The 21,171-nt window shown below is 32.9% G+C and overlaps 1 protein-coding gene across 5 annotated transcripts in view; it reads right to left on the reverse strand.

Annotated features, from left to right (window-relative positions):
• Positions 1 to 21,171, reverse strand: part of LOC145246036 (cilia- and flagella-associated protein 43-like) — a 456,783-nt gene that overhangs the window by 356,656 nt on the left and 78,956 nt on the right. For all 5 annotated transcript variants that reach the window (XM_080107869.1, XM_080107868.1, XM_080107867.1 and 2 more), the window contains exons 8-12: positions 10,336 to 10,467; positions 9,754 to 9,870; positions 4,927 to 5,007; positions 2,417 to 2,565; positions 634 to 737 (exon numbers count right to left, since the gene is read on the reverse strand). In XM_080107869.1, the coding sequence (XP_079963995.1) occupies positions 634 to 737; positions 2,417 to 2,565; positions 4,927 to 5,007; positions 9,754 to 9,870; positions 10,336 to 10,467 (583 nt within the window). The remainder of the gene's footprint in view (positions 1 to 633; positions 738 to 2,416; positions 2,566 to 4,926; positions 5,008 to 9,753; positions 9,871 to 10,335; positions 10,468 to 21,171) is intronic.

The raw sequence follows: 21,171 nt of genomic DNA on the forward strand, positions 1-21,171 counted from the left end.
GAAGCATAAAAACAAATATCATAAATATATCGTTTACTCAATAAAACAGTTTCAGATTATTGTTCTCATCTTATCTGAATAACAGAATAACTCACAACATTTCGGCCGATGTAACCTTCGACCTATTTCAGGTGTATCTTATTGAACTCGACTAGAATACATCCAAGTTCTAAAAGACATACTTAAAAAAAGTTATGAGGGTATATTGACTGGAACGTTGTGAATATAATAACCCAGATAAGAATTATAGTATGAATAATTCAAAGTATGAATCCTCATCTCCAAAATCATACACACAGCATAGGATTTATTAGAATTATTATTATTATTATTGATATTATCAAGTTGCAGGCATTAATTATGGAATGATCTGATACTTTTATTATATTAATTTATTTATTGCGGACTATTATTCTCATCTTTATTGGTTGTTAAAACAACAACTAATAAAGATGAGAATAATAGTTTGCAATAAATAAATTAATATAAATAATACTCATCTCAATAATGAATTCCAATTAAAATAATATATATATATATATATATACTTTTATTATAGTTTTTGATTTGATATTGTGTCATCAACGAATCACATAGTACTTATATAACTTATATATATCATCAGATACTTACTTATGTAACCGTAAATCTCGAATTTAGTTGCTTCACTGCCATCTTGAATGAACATATGATTACTTTCTGATCCCGTGAATAAGTATTCACCGTTTGAATCAAATCTTAAAAATAAAATGCAATTTTTTATGTGTTTTTCTTTTATATAAAAAAAGATTTATTTTGCAAAATAAAATGATAGATTGGTGTTTATACAATAGAAAGAGATTTTTGTAAACCGATAAAAATTGTTCAAATTCAATTATTTGGCCGTTTGTAGCACAATGTTGGGCTTAATTTGAAGTGTGAGCATTTCTGACCAGTCAAAGAATGATCATGGATGCTAAAAGATTACCTACAAAAATAAGCTAGATCTGACCCGTCGGTAGTAACTCCCTCCTCCTGACGAAGGAAGTAATGCCTAAGCGGATGTAATAGAACAAAATTTACATTTTTTATATTTTTATTATGCTGGCAAAATGAAAATGCTGCTGAAATGTCCTGAACCTGAGATATCTGAAAGAAAATCAAATCATAAGTTTAAACTGACAAAAAGGCATTTTATATTTACTTTGTTATTTTTCAAATAAGTAATCAAAAGTACTTATGTTTTTGTCACAATTTGCTCCTGTTAATCTTCTACTCTTCAAATTTTTATAAAGTAACACGGTTAAAAATATAAAAAGCAAGTAAACAAAAACACTCTTATATTTTTACTGTGGAACGTAAGGATTCCAAATGACACAAAATGGCTATTTTTGCACATCTATTAAATTTGCTTGATTATTTTTTTACTCAAAATTCACCAAAAATTTGAATGAAACGTTATTTACTTTTTTATTCAATTTTAGGATATTCCAAAGGCTCTAAGCGAAAGATCATTTTATGATTGTAACCGTCCTTTTAAGCGCACTTGGTTCATTGGGTATATTCGCCAGAAAGTTGCTCTTATAATGAAATGAGTATTAATGAATGCAAGAAAACTCTGATCTTCCTCCAAAGTATCTGTCACCCATAGTAGACTCACTGGCCCCATCCTCCTTGAAGTCCAACTAAAGTTGTGACTCATGGATGTTTACATTATTGGATTCATAGTGATCGCATCACCGTTAGCTCACTGCCCCAACGTTCTGTGCCACGGTCTTCTTATTCTTCTCTTGTTCTGGTTGTGTCATTATTGTTTCTCACACTGGCAGCTGTCAAGGGGAGAACACGGGTTAACAAGTATAAAAAAAAGAAAAAAGGAAAACAAAAGAAAACACAGACTCCAACATTTCACTCTAGGTGTGTGTGACATCATTGACCCTCTACATGCTAAGGCCCACATCTATATCTACTATCGAGGTCATTTCCATCAGTTAGTTGATTAGTTAATTTTTCTCATTTGCTCCGAGTCATGATCCGTCTTCAACTATGTCTAGCTCTCAACTCAGCAAGCATCCAACTAACGGTCCATTCTGACTCACAACTGTTATTAAGTCTCATTGTGCCATCAGTCAATCGTTTCTATTGTCGTTCCTACTCATAGCCACTTCTTAAGGCCATAAAACTCATTATCAATCATAAAGTACCTGCAAACCAAATCTAAATATATCTCAGGTCTATTGTTAACAACACACTGACCAACTATCCCATACCAATTTTCTTTTGTCTACCTTACTTCCTTGATAAATCCTATTTTCTATTTCTTTCCTTACCCAGTGTCCCACTTCCTTGAAATTGGGGTTGGGGGCAAGGGCAGCTATTGTATCACGTAAGCACATATATTTTATTTCAATTTGTTTAAATTTATGAGTGTACTTACTGTGTATGTATAATGGCAGCGTTACAAAGTTGGGTACAGTAAATCAACCTTGGATTTTTTAGGTTAATAACATCAATGATAAAAACATGGCCGGTTACACATCCAACGGCCAATACAGTGCTGACTGGACTACAATCTAATGAACATAACTGCAAAGAATAAAAAAAAAAATTATAATAATAACACGTGTTGGAAGAAGTAAAAATCTCACCCCGGTGAATTGAGGAAAGAATAGCTGATTTGAAAAGGAATAGTATATTAGGAGATGACATCCCTAAATTACATTTGGCATCGATGTGTCTTGTCGATAAAAATAAAATCCAGATGAACAAGACAGATTCAACAAATACCAGTCTACAAAGTACACGTCCTGTTCACTTGCGCTTTTTTAGTGATTTTCAGTGAATTGGCACTTCTTTTAACCTGGACGAAATCACGAGAGACAACTTAATGATTCTGTTGCTGCCAGGCTTGATTACTGGACAGCACACAGCTTTGTGTGTAGCATACCATCAATTTGCGTTTTTGCACTGTATTTTTTTGAGGTGGAGATATTTTTTGTTAGGTTGAGAAATTGGTGAGAGATATTTCGCATTGATTTTGAAACCTTTCAACTAACCATCGAACATTCTGCCTTTCTGACCATCTCTAGATAAAAACGTAATATTTTTTTATTTATAATAATGAATTAATTTTTTAAAAATTTATTATAATAAATTAAAAAATCTTTTTAAATTTTTTTTAATTTATGATAATAAATAAAAAAATTTAATTTGTAATAATAAATTTTTAAAAATTGTTTTTTAATTTATTATTATAAATTAAAAAACAATTTAATTTATAATAACAAATTAAAAAAAATTAGTTTGTATTAATAAATAAAAGAAAATTGTTTTTTAAATTTATAATAATAAATTAAATTTTTTTTTCAAGTTTTTATCTAGAAAATATAGAATAGTGCAGTTTTTCTTCATTTCAATTTTGTTAGTTGGAGACATTTCGTGTAAGTAACCAGCTTTGCTACCACTTCCTTTTTTGTTTGCCAAACAATTATTGCAAGTACTTGTTTTGTTTATTATTCATTTTTGTTTCGTTAGATTAAAACTATTTTCAGAAATAACTTTCTTGTCAGTATTGTTAAATTAACGATAGTAATACTGCCATTTCTTGTTTTACATGACGCCTACACAAGGAATTATATGCAACTTTAAATGTTCTTCTCCTTGACGATTTCATAAGTAAATAAACTTTTCTATTTAAAAGAAGATCATTTCTTAGCCTATCTTACTATCCTTTCTTTTTATTTCATGAATTACGCCTTAACAACATTGAATTGAAGGGATAAATTTTTATTTCATGAATTACGCCTTAACAACATTGAATTGAAGGGATAAATTTTTATTTCATGAATTACGCCTTAACAAAATTGAATTGAAGGGATAAATTTTTATTTCATGAACTACGCCTTAACAATATTGAATTGAAGGGATAAATTTTTATTTCATGAATTACGCCTTAACAAAATTGAATTGAAGGGATAAATTTTTATTTCATGAATTACGCCTTAACAACATTGAATTGAAGGGATAAATTTTTATTTCATGAATTACGCCTTAACAACATTGAATTGAAGGGATAAATTTTTATTTCATGAATTACGCCTTAACAACATTGAATTGAAGGGATAAATTTTTATTTCATGAATTACGCCTTAACAACATTGAATTGAAGGGATAAATTTTTATTTCATGAATTACGCCTTAACAACATTGAATTGAAGGGATAAATTTCTAGTAGAGAATCATTTTACCATAAACTTAGATCGCAGCCGCCTTCTCTAAAATGTGAACAGTTGAGTATCTCAAAACTATCTGTGTTATCTGTTGTTCAATACAATCGAAATCGTAAAAAAATTGAAATAATCGCTTTAGAGAAAAGGGAAGAATTTTTTGGGAAACATAAACTGCACAAGGATCATTTTTTATAGCGAATTTACACAGGCATTCTCCTAAAAGTTAAACATCTTATATAAAAACAGCATATTGTTTGACAATTTGGTGCATATAATAATTCAGAGATTTTTTTATTTGCAAATAATTTGATTCAATACACTAAAGGAAATTTTAAAATTTTAAAATTTATGCATTCCATTTAAATTTATGCATTCCATTTAAAGCGCTTTGTTTGCAGTTCAAAAATTGAAATGAAAAATATGCAAATATTCTGTATGTGAACCGATTTTATGAAAAGCAGAAAGTATAATGGACCTTATGCATGAACTTCAAGAAAGATTTGATAAGAAAGACCAAGAATTTCAGAGTCGATTTCTCCTCAAGATCCGAGCCATCCATGAGAATCTCAAGAAGATAAGCGACATGCCCAAGATTGAAAAGTGATTATTACATTTTGTGAAGATTTGTGTTGAAGCGCATACAAAAATGTATGATCTCTAGTTTGTCATCGTAATTACAAATATTGACAAGTTACAGATGAAAGAAAAAGCCTCTTACTCTCTTGCGTAAAGACATGGAAGAACATTTCTTTCCGGTACCAATGTCCCATAATTGGACCAATCCATCTTGTTGAATCGTCTGAAATACAAAAGATTTAGATTTGCTGAAACTAACATATTACAAAATTCTCTTGAATACATTTTTTTTAAATACTCATAAATCACCTTCTGCAAAATTGAGACTAATTTTTAAATCAAATGTAAAATTGTAATTGATCTTATTAATGCAGAAATAGCAAAACCTTCTTATATAAATTAAAATCTTATTTGACGTTTCTGTATTTTTTAGATGAGGATTCGTTATTCATATTATTTGGATTTATCGGACTACTATTCTCATCTTGAGTGTGATTTTCACAACGTTTTGGTCGATGTAACCTCCAGCCTTTTCCAAGTGTATCTTGTCAAACTCGGAAATGTTTCTGTAGAACTCGAGTTCGACAAGATACACCTGAAGAGGGTCGAAGGTTACATCGACCGAAATATTGTGAAAATGACGCTCAAGAGGAGAACAGTAGTCCAATGAATCCAAATAATACAAGAAATCTTATAATAGTTTTAATAATTATTCAGGTTGGTGCATCTATAGAATTCATAATAAATGTCACAATACTTTCTGCAATCCAATTATATTTGGTACAAATACACTTCAGTCCATGTCTGTCTTGTCCACCAAGTTTTAGTCATGACTTCCCAACAGTCTTGGTTTTATTGTCATTCAATTATATGAAGGAACACGTTTCGGCAGTCATTTTACCATGATGTCATTTTCACTCACTGAACCTGAATCCTGCATATTTTTTTTTAATCTGGAAGAACTGCTAATCTAAAAGATAATGTTTATCAAAATAAAAATCTCAACTATTCCTGAACTGAAGAGGGCCATCACAACTGAGATCAGAGCAGTGCCTATAAAGGAGTGTTTTTTTTTTTTTCAGAGTTATTGAGAATTTTACATGTCAGCTCTAGTTGTCCTTATTTTTGAAAGGCAATAAAACAAAGTCTGTTTAACATTCGTGAGTGAAACTTGATGGACAAACCAGGCATAGAATGAAATTTATTTGTACCAAATGTGTCTGAACTTGCAGAAAGGATTGTAAATTTTATTATCAATTTCATAGATGGCATTTTTGGAGGGTCATTCTGTACTTTTTTAGTTTATAACTGATGTCTTCATTTTTAATTTTGATAATGAAAATAATATGCGTGTTAGAAGTGCTTGCAACTAGTGCTCTTATTATTGATTATTTTATTGATTATATTGTGGCAACATTATAGTTAGCTAGCAGAAAAATGCCGACAACCAAATCTTTTAGTAGTAAAACCAACGCTTTGTCCAAAAGAACACAAAATAGTTCTGTTGAGAATAGACTGAAAGATTCTACTCATTAATTGAATAAGAGGTTTGTGTAGTTTGTTTGAAACATTGTTTAGTGTGTATATACAATGCAAACATGGAACGGGTGAACATGAACTAAAGCAAATTAAGACATATAATTGTGGAATGAATTTTCCAGTTTCCACTATTTTTACTAATGCAACACACACACACACACACACACACACACACACACACACACACACACACACACACACACACACACACACACACACAATTGGATTCTGACATCAATTTCGACGTATGAAGTTCACACAACAATTAAGTTGTCTGAAATCTACACTGATGAATTATTTATAGTGATGAAGGCTAGTGCAGAACCATTCATACTTTTTCAAACAACTGTTATCTCAGTCAGTGCAATTGAATGTCACGGACAGAGCAGACAGCAAACATCAGGTTTTATATAAGTTATTTTTTTTCTCATATATACATGTCTTAACAAAGATTGAGGGTGTATCTCTCTCAGTGTCTTTTTTAAAACGTGCCCTCAGGTACAAACGTGGAAAGTTCTACGTTCTCAGTATATACAGTACTTAGTATTCCCAAATGGTCACCCATATGGTACTGGCCAGGCTCATCGTTGTTTAACTTCGATAATCTAATAGTGTGTCAATGTGATTATGCCGTATATATATATATATAATTAATGTTATGTATATATATATACCTTTAGTTATATACATATATATACATATATATATATAGTACTTTTATTATTATTGTTGTTATTATTATTGTTTATTATTGTTACTAATATTATCATTATTTTCTTCGATATGTGCACGTCCTAACATATATGTCAGACGTAGCCTTTGAACATTGAACGACATGCGCAAAACCGTTGCTCGTAACAAGAGCCATTTAATTATCAAACGTCTTTTCTTTTAACTGTATTGCGCAGATAATTGGGCCTCACATCAGTGAGGGGGGGGGCGATACGCGAACAAACCGTAGAGAGGAAGGCCCCGAAACGGTGCGTATTCTCTCCTGATGACCCAATATTATCTATAAGACCAAATACCCCCCTAAACATGACTACATAAAGTTTTAAAAGATATGCTATGAAATACCCTCCCAAAAGCACCATCCTATAAAACTTAGACGAGAAAAACCCTAGGAAGGCGCTTTATCTCCCTCTGTACATTAACTTTATCTGAAAAGAAAATAGCTAATAAACACCAATTTTCATAATTTTTGGATATAATCATCTTAAAAGTACTAGGCATATGTAGATACCATTGTTTTCTAGTATGAAATTCACTTTTACGATTTCCGAAGATTCTGTAGAAACACCAAAACACATTATGAAAATGATTGTGTCTAAAATTTTTATGGCAAGTTTTCTGGAATTATTTCCAATTATTAACTTAAAGTCTTAAGATAATGAATTAATAAAATAAATGTACTTAACTTTTGTTAAAAAAAGATAATAATTATCCAAAAATATGCCAGCTGTAGCAACGAGATTTGTTTATTAATGCCAAATAAAACATAACAGCAAAATTATGGAAGCGCATAAAAACTTCTACAGGAGTATTTGAAAATGACGTCAGGTGGTTTGAGGGAGAGAGGGGAGGGATAAAACTGGTTTTGTTTGTTTCTTTTTTTTTACAGAACCGTATATCCATAATACCTATGGTGAACGTTTGTATAATTTTCACCATTTTTTAATTTAATTATTTTTCTGTGGTTCTGCTTTAAAATTTTTGCAATTTTATTTTATTTTTCAAGCTTATATAAAAATTATGTTACGCTGATGATTAGACGATCAAATGAAAATATTAAAAATCTTACATATAAAAATTACACTTAAAATGTAATCTTATAAAAGAAGGAATATTTTTTGCAATACAAACTTTTTTGTGTGAAAATATTAAATAAACAATGCTTAATTCAATGGTAATACCGTTAGTTCAAATAATTAATTTTCTTCAAGTTATATCGATTTCATTAATACAAACTTTAGGGACTTTTTCGTAATATTCCTAAAAAAAATTTTTTTTTGTATTTTCATAAAAAATACAAAAATAAATTCAGTCATTATTTTTACTACTGAAAACCGTAACTTAAGTAAAAGTGTTTTTTGTTTAAACAAAATAATACATTTTTACTAGATTCAAATAAAAATAATGGGTCCATTATATTTCGTGATCATTATTTGATAAATACTGAAGATTTAGTTAAAATTGGTTAATTTCCTGATTTTTGATGAATTTTTAAGTTAAGGGGGAGGTCAAAATGTTTAAACATTTTGAGCATCGGCCATTCATTTTGAACCTAACTATTTAATGAATTTATTTTATTTAATGAATTTACTGACTCAAGATGTTTTGATAAAGCTGATATTTTTCTTGATAGCGCGAAAAATAGTTTTGAAATAGAAAAACTAATAACACGCAGCAAATATGAATTGATTAACATTTCTGTTAGGTTAGTAAAAACTGTTGTTCTTTACACACACAAAAGCAAACTTTTTTTTTGTGCGTGGCTAGTTGAAGAACAATAAATTGCTATAGTCTAGAACAACGAGGAAGTAAAGTCATAGAATTTTTTTATCATTTTCAAGTTACTAGTTTGTAGATTGTTTTTCGTTCTGACGTCCGAATCTGTGTGTTTTCATATTTTCAATTCCTTTTTGCCATACTATGTGAAACCCTGAGTTTCGTTTTGTTCGCTCGTTGTTATTAGCATTTTATTTTTTATTTATACCAGTTATTGGTATTTTAAATTCAGTGTGCATTCTCGAATCTTTATTCACCAATTGTTAGTGGAACAGTTTTTTTTTTTTTTTTCATTAGCCTGTTGATCTTGGAACACTGGAATATTTTTAGATTTCCGTCGTGAGTTCGTCATTTGTTATTGCCATAGGTTAGTAAAAAGAATAACACGGACGCGGTTATCAAACCGAACAATATATTCTTAGTCAAACGTCATACATTAATAACCCGGTTAATGACAGTACTTTTCTCGCCTTCCTCTCACTCAGTCAGTCACTTGTAGCTTTCTGGTATATACCTTTCTCCCACTTTGTAAAGATGTGACACAAGGTCGGAAGGTGAGATAAATGAGCCAGCATCCCCGAAAGAGGAGCATTTTGGTCCTGAAAAATAAGTCTGCATTCTCTAGTGAGGACACTTCAGCCAACAAAAGATAAACTTGCTCCCCTTCCCAAAAGCTTGAGGGCAACACATGGGAGAGTGAACCACCTTAGACTGCCTCAGTCCGACAGCTAAAAAGCCACCTAAATGACCCAGTTTCTGTAGGACTGATTGTCACAGTCAAAACCTCGAATGACGGTCGCCGTAATAACAATTGAGAGAGGTACACTGAGCATCACCGAATAAAATGAGAGCTAAAAAGGATAACATTCTGAAGATAACGACATTTATCATAATTAGAGTGAAAAACAAAACTGATGCTTACAGCGGCCGTATGTGTGCCGGGATAGACACATTTCACGTCAACAAAAGGAGAGCTGCTTTCATTGAATAGGACTTTGATTTCATTCAATTTATCCGCTTTATGAAGTTGAATGATGCCCTGTAATAAAAAAATGTCAAGAAATTAACTTAAAAAACAAATAAGAAATTACACAAGACTGAAAATACTGAGAGTTATCATAGATTTGTAGGAGTTTTCAACAGTACAAATAAACAGTGATTCTACAACGCGGAGAAGGGTTGAAGACAGGGCTCTATAGAAAGGAGCGCACTCCTGGAGTTCATCCCTTTTTTCTGCAGCCAAGTGGTTGATGGGCTTATTTTTTTTTTTATCTAGCAGCAGGGAATCAAGCAAATAAGGACGTATCTGAAAATAATGCTGGAAATGTGTTGCATTTTTCAACAAATTATTTTAAATTGCAGATGAGGCAGGTTAAGGAGTTTCTTTGTAGATGCAGATGTGAGAGTCGCCTCCAATCTAATGGAGTAGGTACCCCAAATTATGGAAAAAGATCGAGTAAAATTTGAATAAAAGATAAAGTTACTTTAGCGATTTATCACTTACCTCAGATGATCCTATTAACATCAGTTCATCGTCCAAGGTCAAGGTCATGGTTGAAATTGGCAGATTTGTGTTGTATTCACAAATTAGTTTCGTTTTTTTGACAGAAATATCAAATTGATAGATCAATCCATTCTAAAAATATATGATATTACAAGATTATGAGTTACGGATAACATGTTGATGGAAACATACATTTTTTTCTAAATTTATAGACAAAGGGAAATTGTCATAACAGACTGTATAAAATTTTGCTGACCTCTGGTTATTCATAACTTGGACCTGGATTAGATAGGCACTAGATGTCAGTTGTTACTTTAAAAATGTACAAAAAGCCATGCTGAAAATTAAAACGTTATAAGTGGTGAATGAGAAAAATTAAGAAAAACAATTGCCAGGTCATCATTTAGCAAGTGCTAAATTCACCAAAATTGTACTGTGCATGGAAAAGTGAAAACATGCCTAACAAACAAAACATATTTTACAAATGTACAAACAAATGTACAAAACATTAAAAATTCTCTTGTTTGTAGAATATTTGCAGTATGGATGCAAGAAACGAATATTACAAGAGTGCATATCTATATGTTTGCTTCCTGTCAGTGCGAATATGGGCGTGGGAGTTCAGGATTCGTTGTGGATATCTGGCATTTGTCAGTGTGTTTATGAACTGAATTATCATTTGCCTCCGTTGGTCTTGAAGGGTAGGGGGGATGAGTGCAATAGTGTGCCATTTCCCTTGTCTTTGGTACTGTTGGTCTTTTTCTCTGGTTTTTCGTTGTCGAGTTAGCAATCTTTTACAGAAATATGTATTTTGCACGAGCTTGCTCAAAGGGTCGTTTTTAATGAACGGGAATTCATTGACTGGAAATTGTAGAATGTTCCTTTATGTGAAATCATGCTCACATTGTAAGTTACAAAACCTCCTAACACTTTTTCTATTTCCTCAGAAATAAACATTGCTTGTCCAATTACTTGACTATTGTCTTTTTATTGCTTCTTTTTATTGTCTTTTTCTTTTTATTCATGTTTGTGGTGTTTTAAACTATTTTGATAAGGTTCGCGATGTCAACCAATCAATTGAAATCTCACAACACCTTACTATGTAATATCGAACATACGAATGGAAACATCTCATTCTTTCTAAATTATCTCGTTGCCAAATAATTACATATGTTAACAGCATGCCGAAACAAGTTTTATTGTTGGACTTTGGTGAAGAGATTTTATGAAAAGCGAGTGGGAGTATTTTGATCGTGAGATGCTGGTGTTAGAAAAACATCAAATTTCTCACCATTCTTTCAAAATGTCAGACTCAAAATTTAAAATTATTTAAAATTCTTTCTTAACTTTAATATTTTTCTCAAGATTAGTGCTACAACAATATATTTTCTCCCGAATTCTATGTAAAAAAGTTTTTGAAATTAATCTTCAAAAATTCTAATGTTAACAAAATCCTATATATAATAATTTGAATGCAGAAATTCCCCTCTGGACCAAGATACCGTAGGTTTGCAACAACAGATGGCACATGCAAATTGATTAAGTCTACACTAATACATACTATCTTATGTAACTTTAGAACCACATTATATACACATTTAGGCGTTATAATAAAATCTTACATTTCTTCCAAGGAGCGACATGATCACAATCTCACCATCTTTAGAGGAAGTAGTTGCTATATTTCTCTCTAACTATTTTGTACTCCCACCACTCCCACTGGACACTGGCACCATTTCTACATATTCCGACTCTGCGGGATTTTATCCGCTCTTAACTGGCTAATCAACACGTACACATACCATACTCTTCGCATATTCCTATTTACAGATAATAATGTCTCCCTTTCTGAAATCCGACAAAGCTGATTGGCTGCTCTGAAGACATTCTCATATTTTGATATTTGCATCTTCCATCATTAAACGAACGGTTCGTCACTTATAAACACGCCACCATTTGTTTACATATCCGTTCTTTTCTTTTAAAACCTTTTTCTATGGATTTTTTTTATTAGCTACATTAAGTTTGCATTTCGGTTTTTTCCGATATCATCTACTAAATATGCTATTATATTTATTCATTCACTTTGCGACACTAAACGTATATACAGCTACGTGAAACTGCGTCTTCTTTCACTCACTCTCGTCATTACTCGCTGCCTTCTTTCTCTCGCTCTCTCCAAATCTCTTCCTATTCGTTTATCGCTTGCCCTCTGTAACGCTGTGTTCGTTATCCCATTCGTCTAGCAGTTTGCTTGATTTGCGTTTTCCTTTCCTTTGGAATACGTTAGTCTACTCGCATATCGCTGCAGCTTTCAGTTTGTTTGTATTATGTAACAGAGGAATAGTGGGCCGAAATATCCTGAAAAACAACTATAAATGATGAGGATAACGGTCCGCAATTATAAATGAACTGTTTTCTTTGTTTATTCGCTTAAGAGATTTCCCGTGAATTTTTGCTATTTGTAGTTGAGGTGTTTTTTCCCCCCAAAAAAACCCTTCTTAACATGGGGAGGTTGGTAGTGTTTATACTATGCTGGTAAAAAATTCCAAAAATTGCAAAAAAAAAAAAAAAAAAAAATTAAAAAAAATTTCCTTAGGAAACAAAAAATTGGCTACACTAATTCCTTCTTATAAAAACATGCATTTTTTCTTCTTTGTTTTTATTTTTTGTTTGGTGTTTGTTCTCCAGTTAAACAATGTGAGCCACAGCAAACGGACATTTTTTTTTATTGTTTTAAAAAAGAAACATTACATTATTTTGGGGGTGATGGAGGAGGTTTGTTTCTTTTTATAACATATGTTGATAGGGCATTATTTTGTAAATTTCCTGGATACAACAAATTTCTGTACTTTCACCGATTTATGCCTTTCATAAGAATCATCTTCTCTTAAGTTCTGTTTACAATAGAAAAACAAACATTCACTGCCAATTTCTTTGTAATTTTCTTGCATATGCACTGTACGTTCAACTCAACATTTGGGATAAATTATTAAAATAAGGTGTTTATGTACTAATGTTACCGCGCTATTTTGTAACATAGTCTTCTCAATTTAAATTCAATTTTACAATATCTTTTTTATTAGGTTGTTAGGTGAAAGTACAGTATAATTACAAAATACCATTCCCATACTCATATTTATAAAGGCTTTCTAAATATTTTCGTCATTATTTTAGCACGCTAACATAAGTGCATAAGTGCCAAAAATTATTCATCTTTTATTGTATAAAAAAAAAATTTGGCTTAATAAAACCTGACTGTACATATAAACACCCCCAACATCCACAGATTAAAAACCTCTTTTGAATAAACACTCCAAACCTCTCCATGTTTTGGCTTTCTGGGGTGTTTACTCTGAAAGCCCTTCATAACATGGAGAGGTTCGGGTGTTTATACTACGTTGGGTACTAAAAAATTTGTAAAATATTCCCAATATTTTCCGACAACACACCCTCAACATCCTCATGTTCAGAACAGCTTGCAGAATTAACACTTCCGACCTATTCATTAAGAATGGTTTTCGAGGTTGAGGTGTTTTTTCCCCCAAAAAAAACCCTTCTTAACATGGGGAGGTTGGTAGTGTTTATACTATGCTGGTAAAAAATTCCAAAAATTGCAAAAAAAAAAAAAAAAAAAAAAAAAATTAATAAACGTAAATAAACAATACAAAGTGCAAGTTTTCTTGAAAAAATAAATATACACATTCAGTAAGTTTAGAGATGTTTTATTTTAATTTATTGTATTTATAGTTTCTTTTTCGATTTCTTTGTTTTGTAATTCGTCTGTGTCTGTTACTTTGCTAGGCTTAATTCAGTGACTGCCCGACGAGCCCAAACCATAATTTATGCTAAATCCTGAGAATCTGGGTCGAATTCTGCTAGAGTGCCAAACATTTCTTATAATTAATATGAAACTATAAATTGCATGCTTACTTACTTTTATTGCTCAATTACTTATATCAGTATGATTACAGCTGCTACGCTTTCGGAATAGGGCATGTGAGAAAAAACAAACACTAGAACAATCGAGACAAAAGTTTCACTTACCTACTCTGTTCAGACTTTGTGTCATATTACCAGTGGGCACCACTGATACACAGACACTTAAGAATTCAAAATGATTATTTAAGATTTTCTACACTGAACAAATGCAACTTAAAAACACATATAAAGTGAATCAGGGTCTTTGTTGGAAAACAGTCCTTGATGTACACACAAATTCCATAACGATGGGGCTCATACTTTTGAGGTTATATTCAAGTAACCTGTGATCATAAAGTCATTGCTACAAACTGACAAGCTAATATTAATTTAACACAGAAACAACAGATACTGTTTAGTCTTCTGCAAAATGCATTTCAAATTCTAGAAGGGATCTACATTAGAAGCTAGGATTCTGTGATGATTTTTTTATATGAGTTTTCATGATGCAATTGGAAGAAGGCCAGCAGAAGTGTTAAGAGCAGATCACAGAGAATAGGTTAGGAAAATATAATTTTTGTAAACCATTGAAGAAAGAAAGGTCGTAAAAGTTTGGACTAATATGGAACCAGGAGGCCCCACAGAAAACTACTGCATGATGCAGATTCAATTCATCAAATGGCAATACAGTAGCCCTGATAGTTTGCTCCTATTAATAGGACAGTTTCCTTTGCAGTTATTCCAATATTCATAAGTTTGAGCTATCAGGTAGATAACATCAGCCCAGATAAACTGTTTACTTCCAGTTCCCTTATTAGTGACATGACAACAAAAATAGAAAGAGAATTACTTAAGTCATCTCCAAATTCTGCTCACACTAAACAACTGCTGACTCAGGGAACAGCATTTTTTCACCCTTTGTCAGAAACATTACTCATTGAGATTGAGAACTGAGAAATAAAGCAAGAAAACAAGGCATTTTCTACTTTCCATGTGTTTGGTTGAACAAGAAATGACAATATCCAAAATAAAATCACTCATTAAGTATGTACTTAGTATAAGTTTTGTTATCTCTTCCAGAAAAATCCAAATACATCCCCCTCCCATATTTTATCATGAGAATATAAGTACAAAGCGACAAACTCTTGGAATAGTAAGTAAATATCAAGTTTGGAAGAGAAATTCAAACTACAAAGTCAAACGAGAAAAAAGAAATAACATTCGGGCTAAAGGATAAGATATATATCTAGGTATAGAAGCATTTAAATCAAGGAAATATGTTTTTTTCTCCTACTCTTCCTTTTTATTTTTTCTCCTCATTTAAAAGATATTCTCCCCGTTTTATGGAATTAGTACAGACATAGTAGTTCAGAGACGTCTCTTGTTTTAAGATATTTTTTCAAACAATGTGAACTATTAGTAATGATTCCCAAATGTTTTTTTACTCATATTCACTCCGAACAAGGCACATTACCAAGGTACATAATGGACTACAGTAAATTTGTGACATTTCAAGTGCGGAGTTGTACGAGTTATTTGTTCACATTACATTTAAACTCCTGCATGTTGGTACAGTGAAGCAAACAAAAAGCAGGAACGGAATTCCAAAGAATATCTGTTTCAAGAAATAGGCTATTAGATTAGAAAGCCCTCTGGCGGCAAGGATCTGTTCAGTGAAAGTATAATATTTTGCTGACTGATAAGTTTGTCATGGGTATTTCGTTGACGGAACACCAGTACACTAAGTTCATCAGAGCATATTGCATTAAATTGCTTGTAAAATAAACAAAAGGGATGCAACATTGTAGTCATGGGAAAGGGGCTGGAGCTTGTTAGATAGTGTGAGACCTATTAGGTTAGAGATCTAGGCAGTGAAAGGGTATCGAAAAATTAATATATATATATATATATATATATGTGTGTGTGTGTGCGTATCACTACTTATCAAGGTCCAAAGGCCACTCGAAGATAAAGAATGGACAGTAAAGCAACACCGTGATGATTGGTAATAATGTTGGTGATTGGGCAGAATTTGATTATTTAAGAAAGAAACTCAACAATAATTTATTTACGTTGGACTTGAAAAGAAACATGTTGTAGTCAGCTGGGCATCAGTTCCGTGGTATTGTATTACACAAACGAATAGTTGTAGGGAAAAAAATCTTGCTCATAGAAGTTTTGTTTAGTCATATGTAGAGAGACAGAAAGGAAAACTATTGACAGTGGCTGAAGTAAAACAAATTTTTGTTGTGAATGTTTGACATTGGGGGGACCATAGATTGAAACTCTGTCGACCACCTGCCATGAAACTAACAGAAGAGTATAAACAGAATAACAATGTCTCTTCCGTATGCGAGAAAGAGGTAACAGCGAGGAAAAGATTTTATTGCCCAATAGATTTTGAAGTCGGTTTTTGTTATGGGGACTTACCCATGCACAAGCTATGAACTCTTCCAAATTATATGAATAAACCGAGACATACCGATTCTTGGTTTGGCATGTGTGTACGTTGAAGTACGCCATCTTGGCATTAAGTGCTATGACTTCTCTATGTATTCTGTTTTGTTCTAAAAAATACCCATATATTTTTAAAACCCATATCCGTGTTCGTGTCTTTCTTAGTTACTCTTCTGGGCCACAACAATTTGGCGGTGAGAAACTCGAATTTACAAAGGGGATACTCACAACAACTTGCAACGAAAGATTCAAATTCAAAAAGGACCACCAAAAAAGTCCGTTTCAAACAAAAAAGGAAAAGGATAAAATTATACTACTAATTACACACTGAAACTATCGGACCACGAAGTAGCATTTCTAACGAAAAAGTACTTGTTCAACTAGGATTGCGAAAATACCTCAGAAATATTTTAACTAATTGTAAAATAAAAAAAAAAATGAGAAAAAATTGTTTCGTCGAACACTGCAGAAAAAGGTTTTTATAAACTGTACTTAAAGATATTTGCATTTTAAACTAAAGATAAAAAAACGGTAAGCACGATTTTCTCTAATCAAAATATTTATTTTCTCTCAGACAAAAAATGTAAATTGTGTTCAACGTACCGCGTTAAACTGTAATTAGTAATATTACAGCATTTTTGTTCTGGTGCAATGAATGAAAAAAAGAAAAAGAAAAAAAGGAAATCAAATGAAGAAAAATATTTGTCAAAACTCCTGCTTTCCCATGACTAACTTCAACTGTAATTTCTACCGTCCGTTCTCTTTTTCAGCTGTCGAAAAACTTAAAACCACCTCGTGCTTCCAACTTGTCCTTTTCATAGCAGTTTCTATCCTTATATGCAAATTAATGCCATTACTGAGCCTTCTACAAACGAAGATTTTTTCTTTCTCTTTCCTTCTCTTATTCCGTCACCCGACAGGATAGAAAAAGGCGAACTCATTTTTGTAAGTCACTTTCTTCATTCCTTTAACCACGTAATCAATTTCCCTAATGTTGTTGCTGAATTCTATTACAAACAAGTAAATTACCCTCTTGAAACAATGTCTAAAAGATGAACGACTTTAAAGAAATTATCCGGCAGATATTACAAGATGAACTACAGAACCAACAACAGCAGAAATCTGGAGAAAGACAATAGAAAAAGAAAGATTGATTCAGCAGCAACAAGAAATACAAAAAAAATCAGGCATTACTTCTCAAAAGTTTCACTAATAAACCTAATACAGGCAGTAACAGTGTTTGCGCATAATGCGACATGGAATACTGTGGAGACGTTTTCCTATGTTCCTGAGCAAGAGCAAAAGTTTAACAGTTTTTTAGAAGGTATGAAACCCTTTTCAACGTGATTGCAAAGACTGGGTTAATAAAAGTTCAACTGCTTTTACGAAAGCTAGGAACTGCTGAACACAGTAAATTTGTAAACTCCATCCTATCTCAAAAGACCACTGATTTGGAGCTCATGGAAACCGAGAAGTTAATATCAGTCCAAATACATGACTGTTCCATAAAAGGTGGGAATGTTAATTTGGCTAAGCAGGACGACAAAGATTATTTAGCATGTGTCGGTCGGAAACAAGCACTGTAACAACTTTGGACTAGCAGAATTATCGGCAGATGATTTTAAATGTTCCATTTTCGCTCATGGTCTTGTGTTGACAAAAAAATGCTAAGATTAGACGGAGAGTGTTAGTGAAACTCGAAAGTGAACCCAACCTCACTCTACAGAAACTTGCTGAGGATTGCCAAAGGTTATAAGCGTAAGAAGCAATTTTCAAAAACAGAGGAATCAGGCATAGCATAGGAAGGATTTAATTATATTAAGTATTCATCCAGTAATACCATATGATTTCATTTTCATGACAAGATTATTGTCTATCAAAGGCGTTAGATTTACCTTGGGCTACTTTCCTAATCTCCCTTGCCTTATCCAGTGCATGGTATATACGTTCGGAGATTACAGCCAGGATATCTGCAGTAGAACGAGTATGACTAAATTCATACTCTCGGTCAGAAAGAAGTTTATTATCTATGAGGTGATTTACTAGTGCTTGATGAAGGACTCAAATATTTTGATGGAGAGAAGGCGGAACCGATAATTAAATGGGCCAGTTATTTCGTCAGAATTCTTAAAAACTGATACAAAAGAAGCAATTTTCTAGCATTCAAGAAAGGAAGATTTGGTAAGGCATTTGTTGAAAAATTTGAGAGAACCGGGGCAATCTCAGCAGAGCACTTTTTTTTTTTTACCAGGAATAAGATTAGGCCCACACATCCTCGAGAGGTCTAGATTTTTTTATGGCTTCATCGATTGTGACTTCTGTATGTAAAGGGAAATTTAGGAAAGGGTGGCTTGTTGCGTTTAAAGTAAAGTTGGAGGCAAACCGTGGGGAAAGCAGGTTTACTTTTTTGATTGCCGTGCAAACAACCTCAAGGTGGGAGAATTATTGACTGTCCATTATTTACTACACTGTTATAAATTTTTCAAAATCACTAATTCCTAATTTCTGCGACTCAATGCATTTTCTGGTGACTTTGTTATGCCTTCTCTTGGCTGTAGCTATTTCACTCTTACAATTATTTCTAGCTTCTTTATACTTTTATGTATTGGACTTATGTGTTGGATGAGTCTACGGTATGCATTCTGCTTTTGAGCTATGGCAGCTGCACAAATAGAAATGAATCATTGGGAAGAGTGGGGTTTACCAAAGAACCTCCATGTGGGAACATGTGTTTCAATTGCTACTTTGAACTATTCAGTAACCTCATTTGCACACAATTTTGCAGGAAGGAAAAAAAGATATTATGGAGCGTCTGATGTGATCCCTGATGGCTTCCGAGTCGGTTTTTTTGAATGACCTTTATTGTTTTGAGTAATCGGTCTTCAACTTGGGGCCCAGAGTTTATGGTGAGTTCTAACAGTATCACAGCATGATCAGCATTCCTGAGTAAGTTATTGGTATTTGTACACAATCCTTGGGAACTGTGGTCAGAAATAGATCAGAAAGTGAGGCTTGCTGATCCTGTCGATCTGGGAGATGGGGCAAAGAGAATGGAATATAGAAAAGCTGTGCATGATGCTACCAATTGCGCCTGTGTAACAAGAGAAATCAAGCCAATTATTATGGTGTACATTAATGTTATCAAATACATGTATTTGAGAACTATTATCTAGGGAGAGTGCTGCATCTATGCTGTCAGAAAACATGGTTGATTAGAGTATAGTCCTGGGTCGAGGAAGAATGGTAGAGAAAATATAAGTAGCTAATGCTATGTTGCAGATTTAGTTTAAAGCACATGAAGGCCTGATTCTAGTTTGGATTCTCTAGTCAAGAGGAGGGTGTTTCGAATATAGACTCCAAGTCCGTGCATATGTCTGGCTGAGTCCTTAGAGCAAAGTAGGAGATAACCAGATATGTTAAAGTGATTAAGATATTTGATATTTCAAAATGAGGCCAATTCTTCAATGCATTTATTTTGTTTAAAAAAAATTGTAACTGATGGACAGACAGACTTATAAAATCCCTACTTATTTAAGACTAGGGGGATACCCGGTGTTGCCCGAGTGTTTGGAGGTGTAAAAGAAAAAAAAATGTTTTGGTAGGTAATAAGTTGATGACTTCCCACCACACTACGATGGCAGAGAGGTGAGAATGTGTGAAATAAGTGATGTGACAGGTGCGTGTTTAATGAGGTCAAACATCACGCCACAGGGAATGAAAAGTGGCAGGTGCGTGCAGAATTTTATTCCGCACTTAATTTTGCTGCGGGATAACTCTTTTGGGTTTGTTTTTTTTACCCAACTTTGTCTGGTTTTGTTTCTCCAACGTGTTGGAGAAAACCAGCTCCCCCTTTATTAGGGGAGTGTCTAAATGAAAGCAATTGTCTGATATGACGGTGAAAACCAACATTGACCAAATGGCCATCGCTTTCTGGACGTTCCCGGCCTGTGGGTCGAGAACTGCTCATTAGTTTCACATCAGTTTCGCTTTTATACGAAAAAGCCGAACCAACACGTGAAAGCCGAAATAGCAATAATTTTGTAAAAGTCGCTGTAAATAAATCTAGCCGCGACACGCGGTCGAAATTCGTAAATATTATGATCTACATGGTATATAAAAATTTCAAAGCGATAGTAACCCCCCCTTCCGAGAAGCCCGGCGAAAAAAGCTTTTGTTGGACATACAAAAACAACTCTTGTGCACGTTTCGCCTTTTTTATATAAAGATAATAAAAAAAAGAATCTATATTTTTCGTACATGAGTTCAAAGTCAATCAAAATAATATTTCTTCCCGAAGAGGTGACAAATCTAAAACCAGAATCATTTTGAGAAGAGGTCCACAAGTGATTGGACAGTACAAAGATTGTTTCAGAAATTCTGTCGTGATAATAAAAGTGCTAAAGATGAAAAGAGTAGAGGACGTGACAAGGAATGTTTGAAAGCAATTATTGAACAAAA

Source organism: Euprymna scolopes, chromosome 23 (assembly GCF_053919585.1).
Source record: "Euprymna scolopes isolate OS-2025 chromosome 23, ASM5391958v1, whole genome shotgun sequence".
Classification (NCBI taxonomy): Eukaryota; Metazoa; Mollusca; class Cephalopoda; order Sepiida; family Sepiolidae; genus Euprymna; species Euprymna scolopes.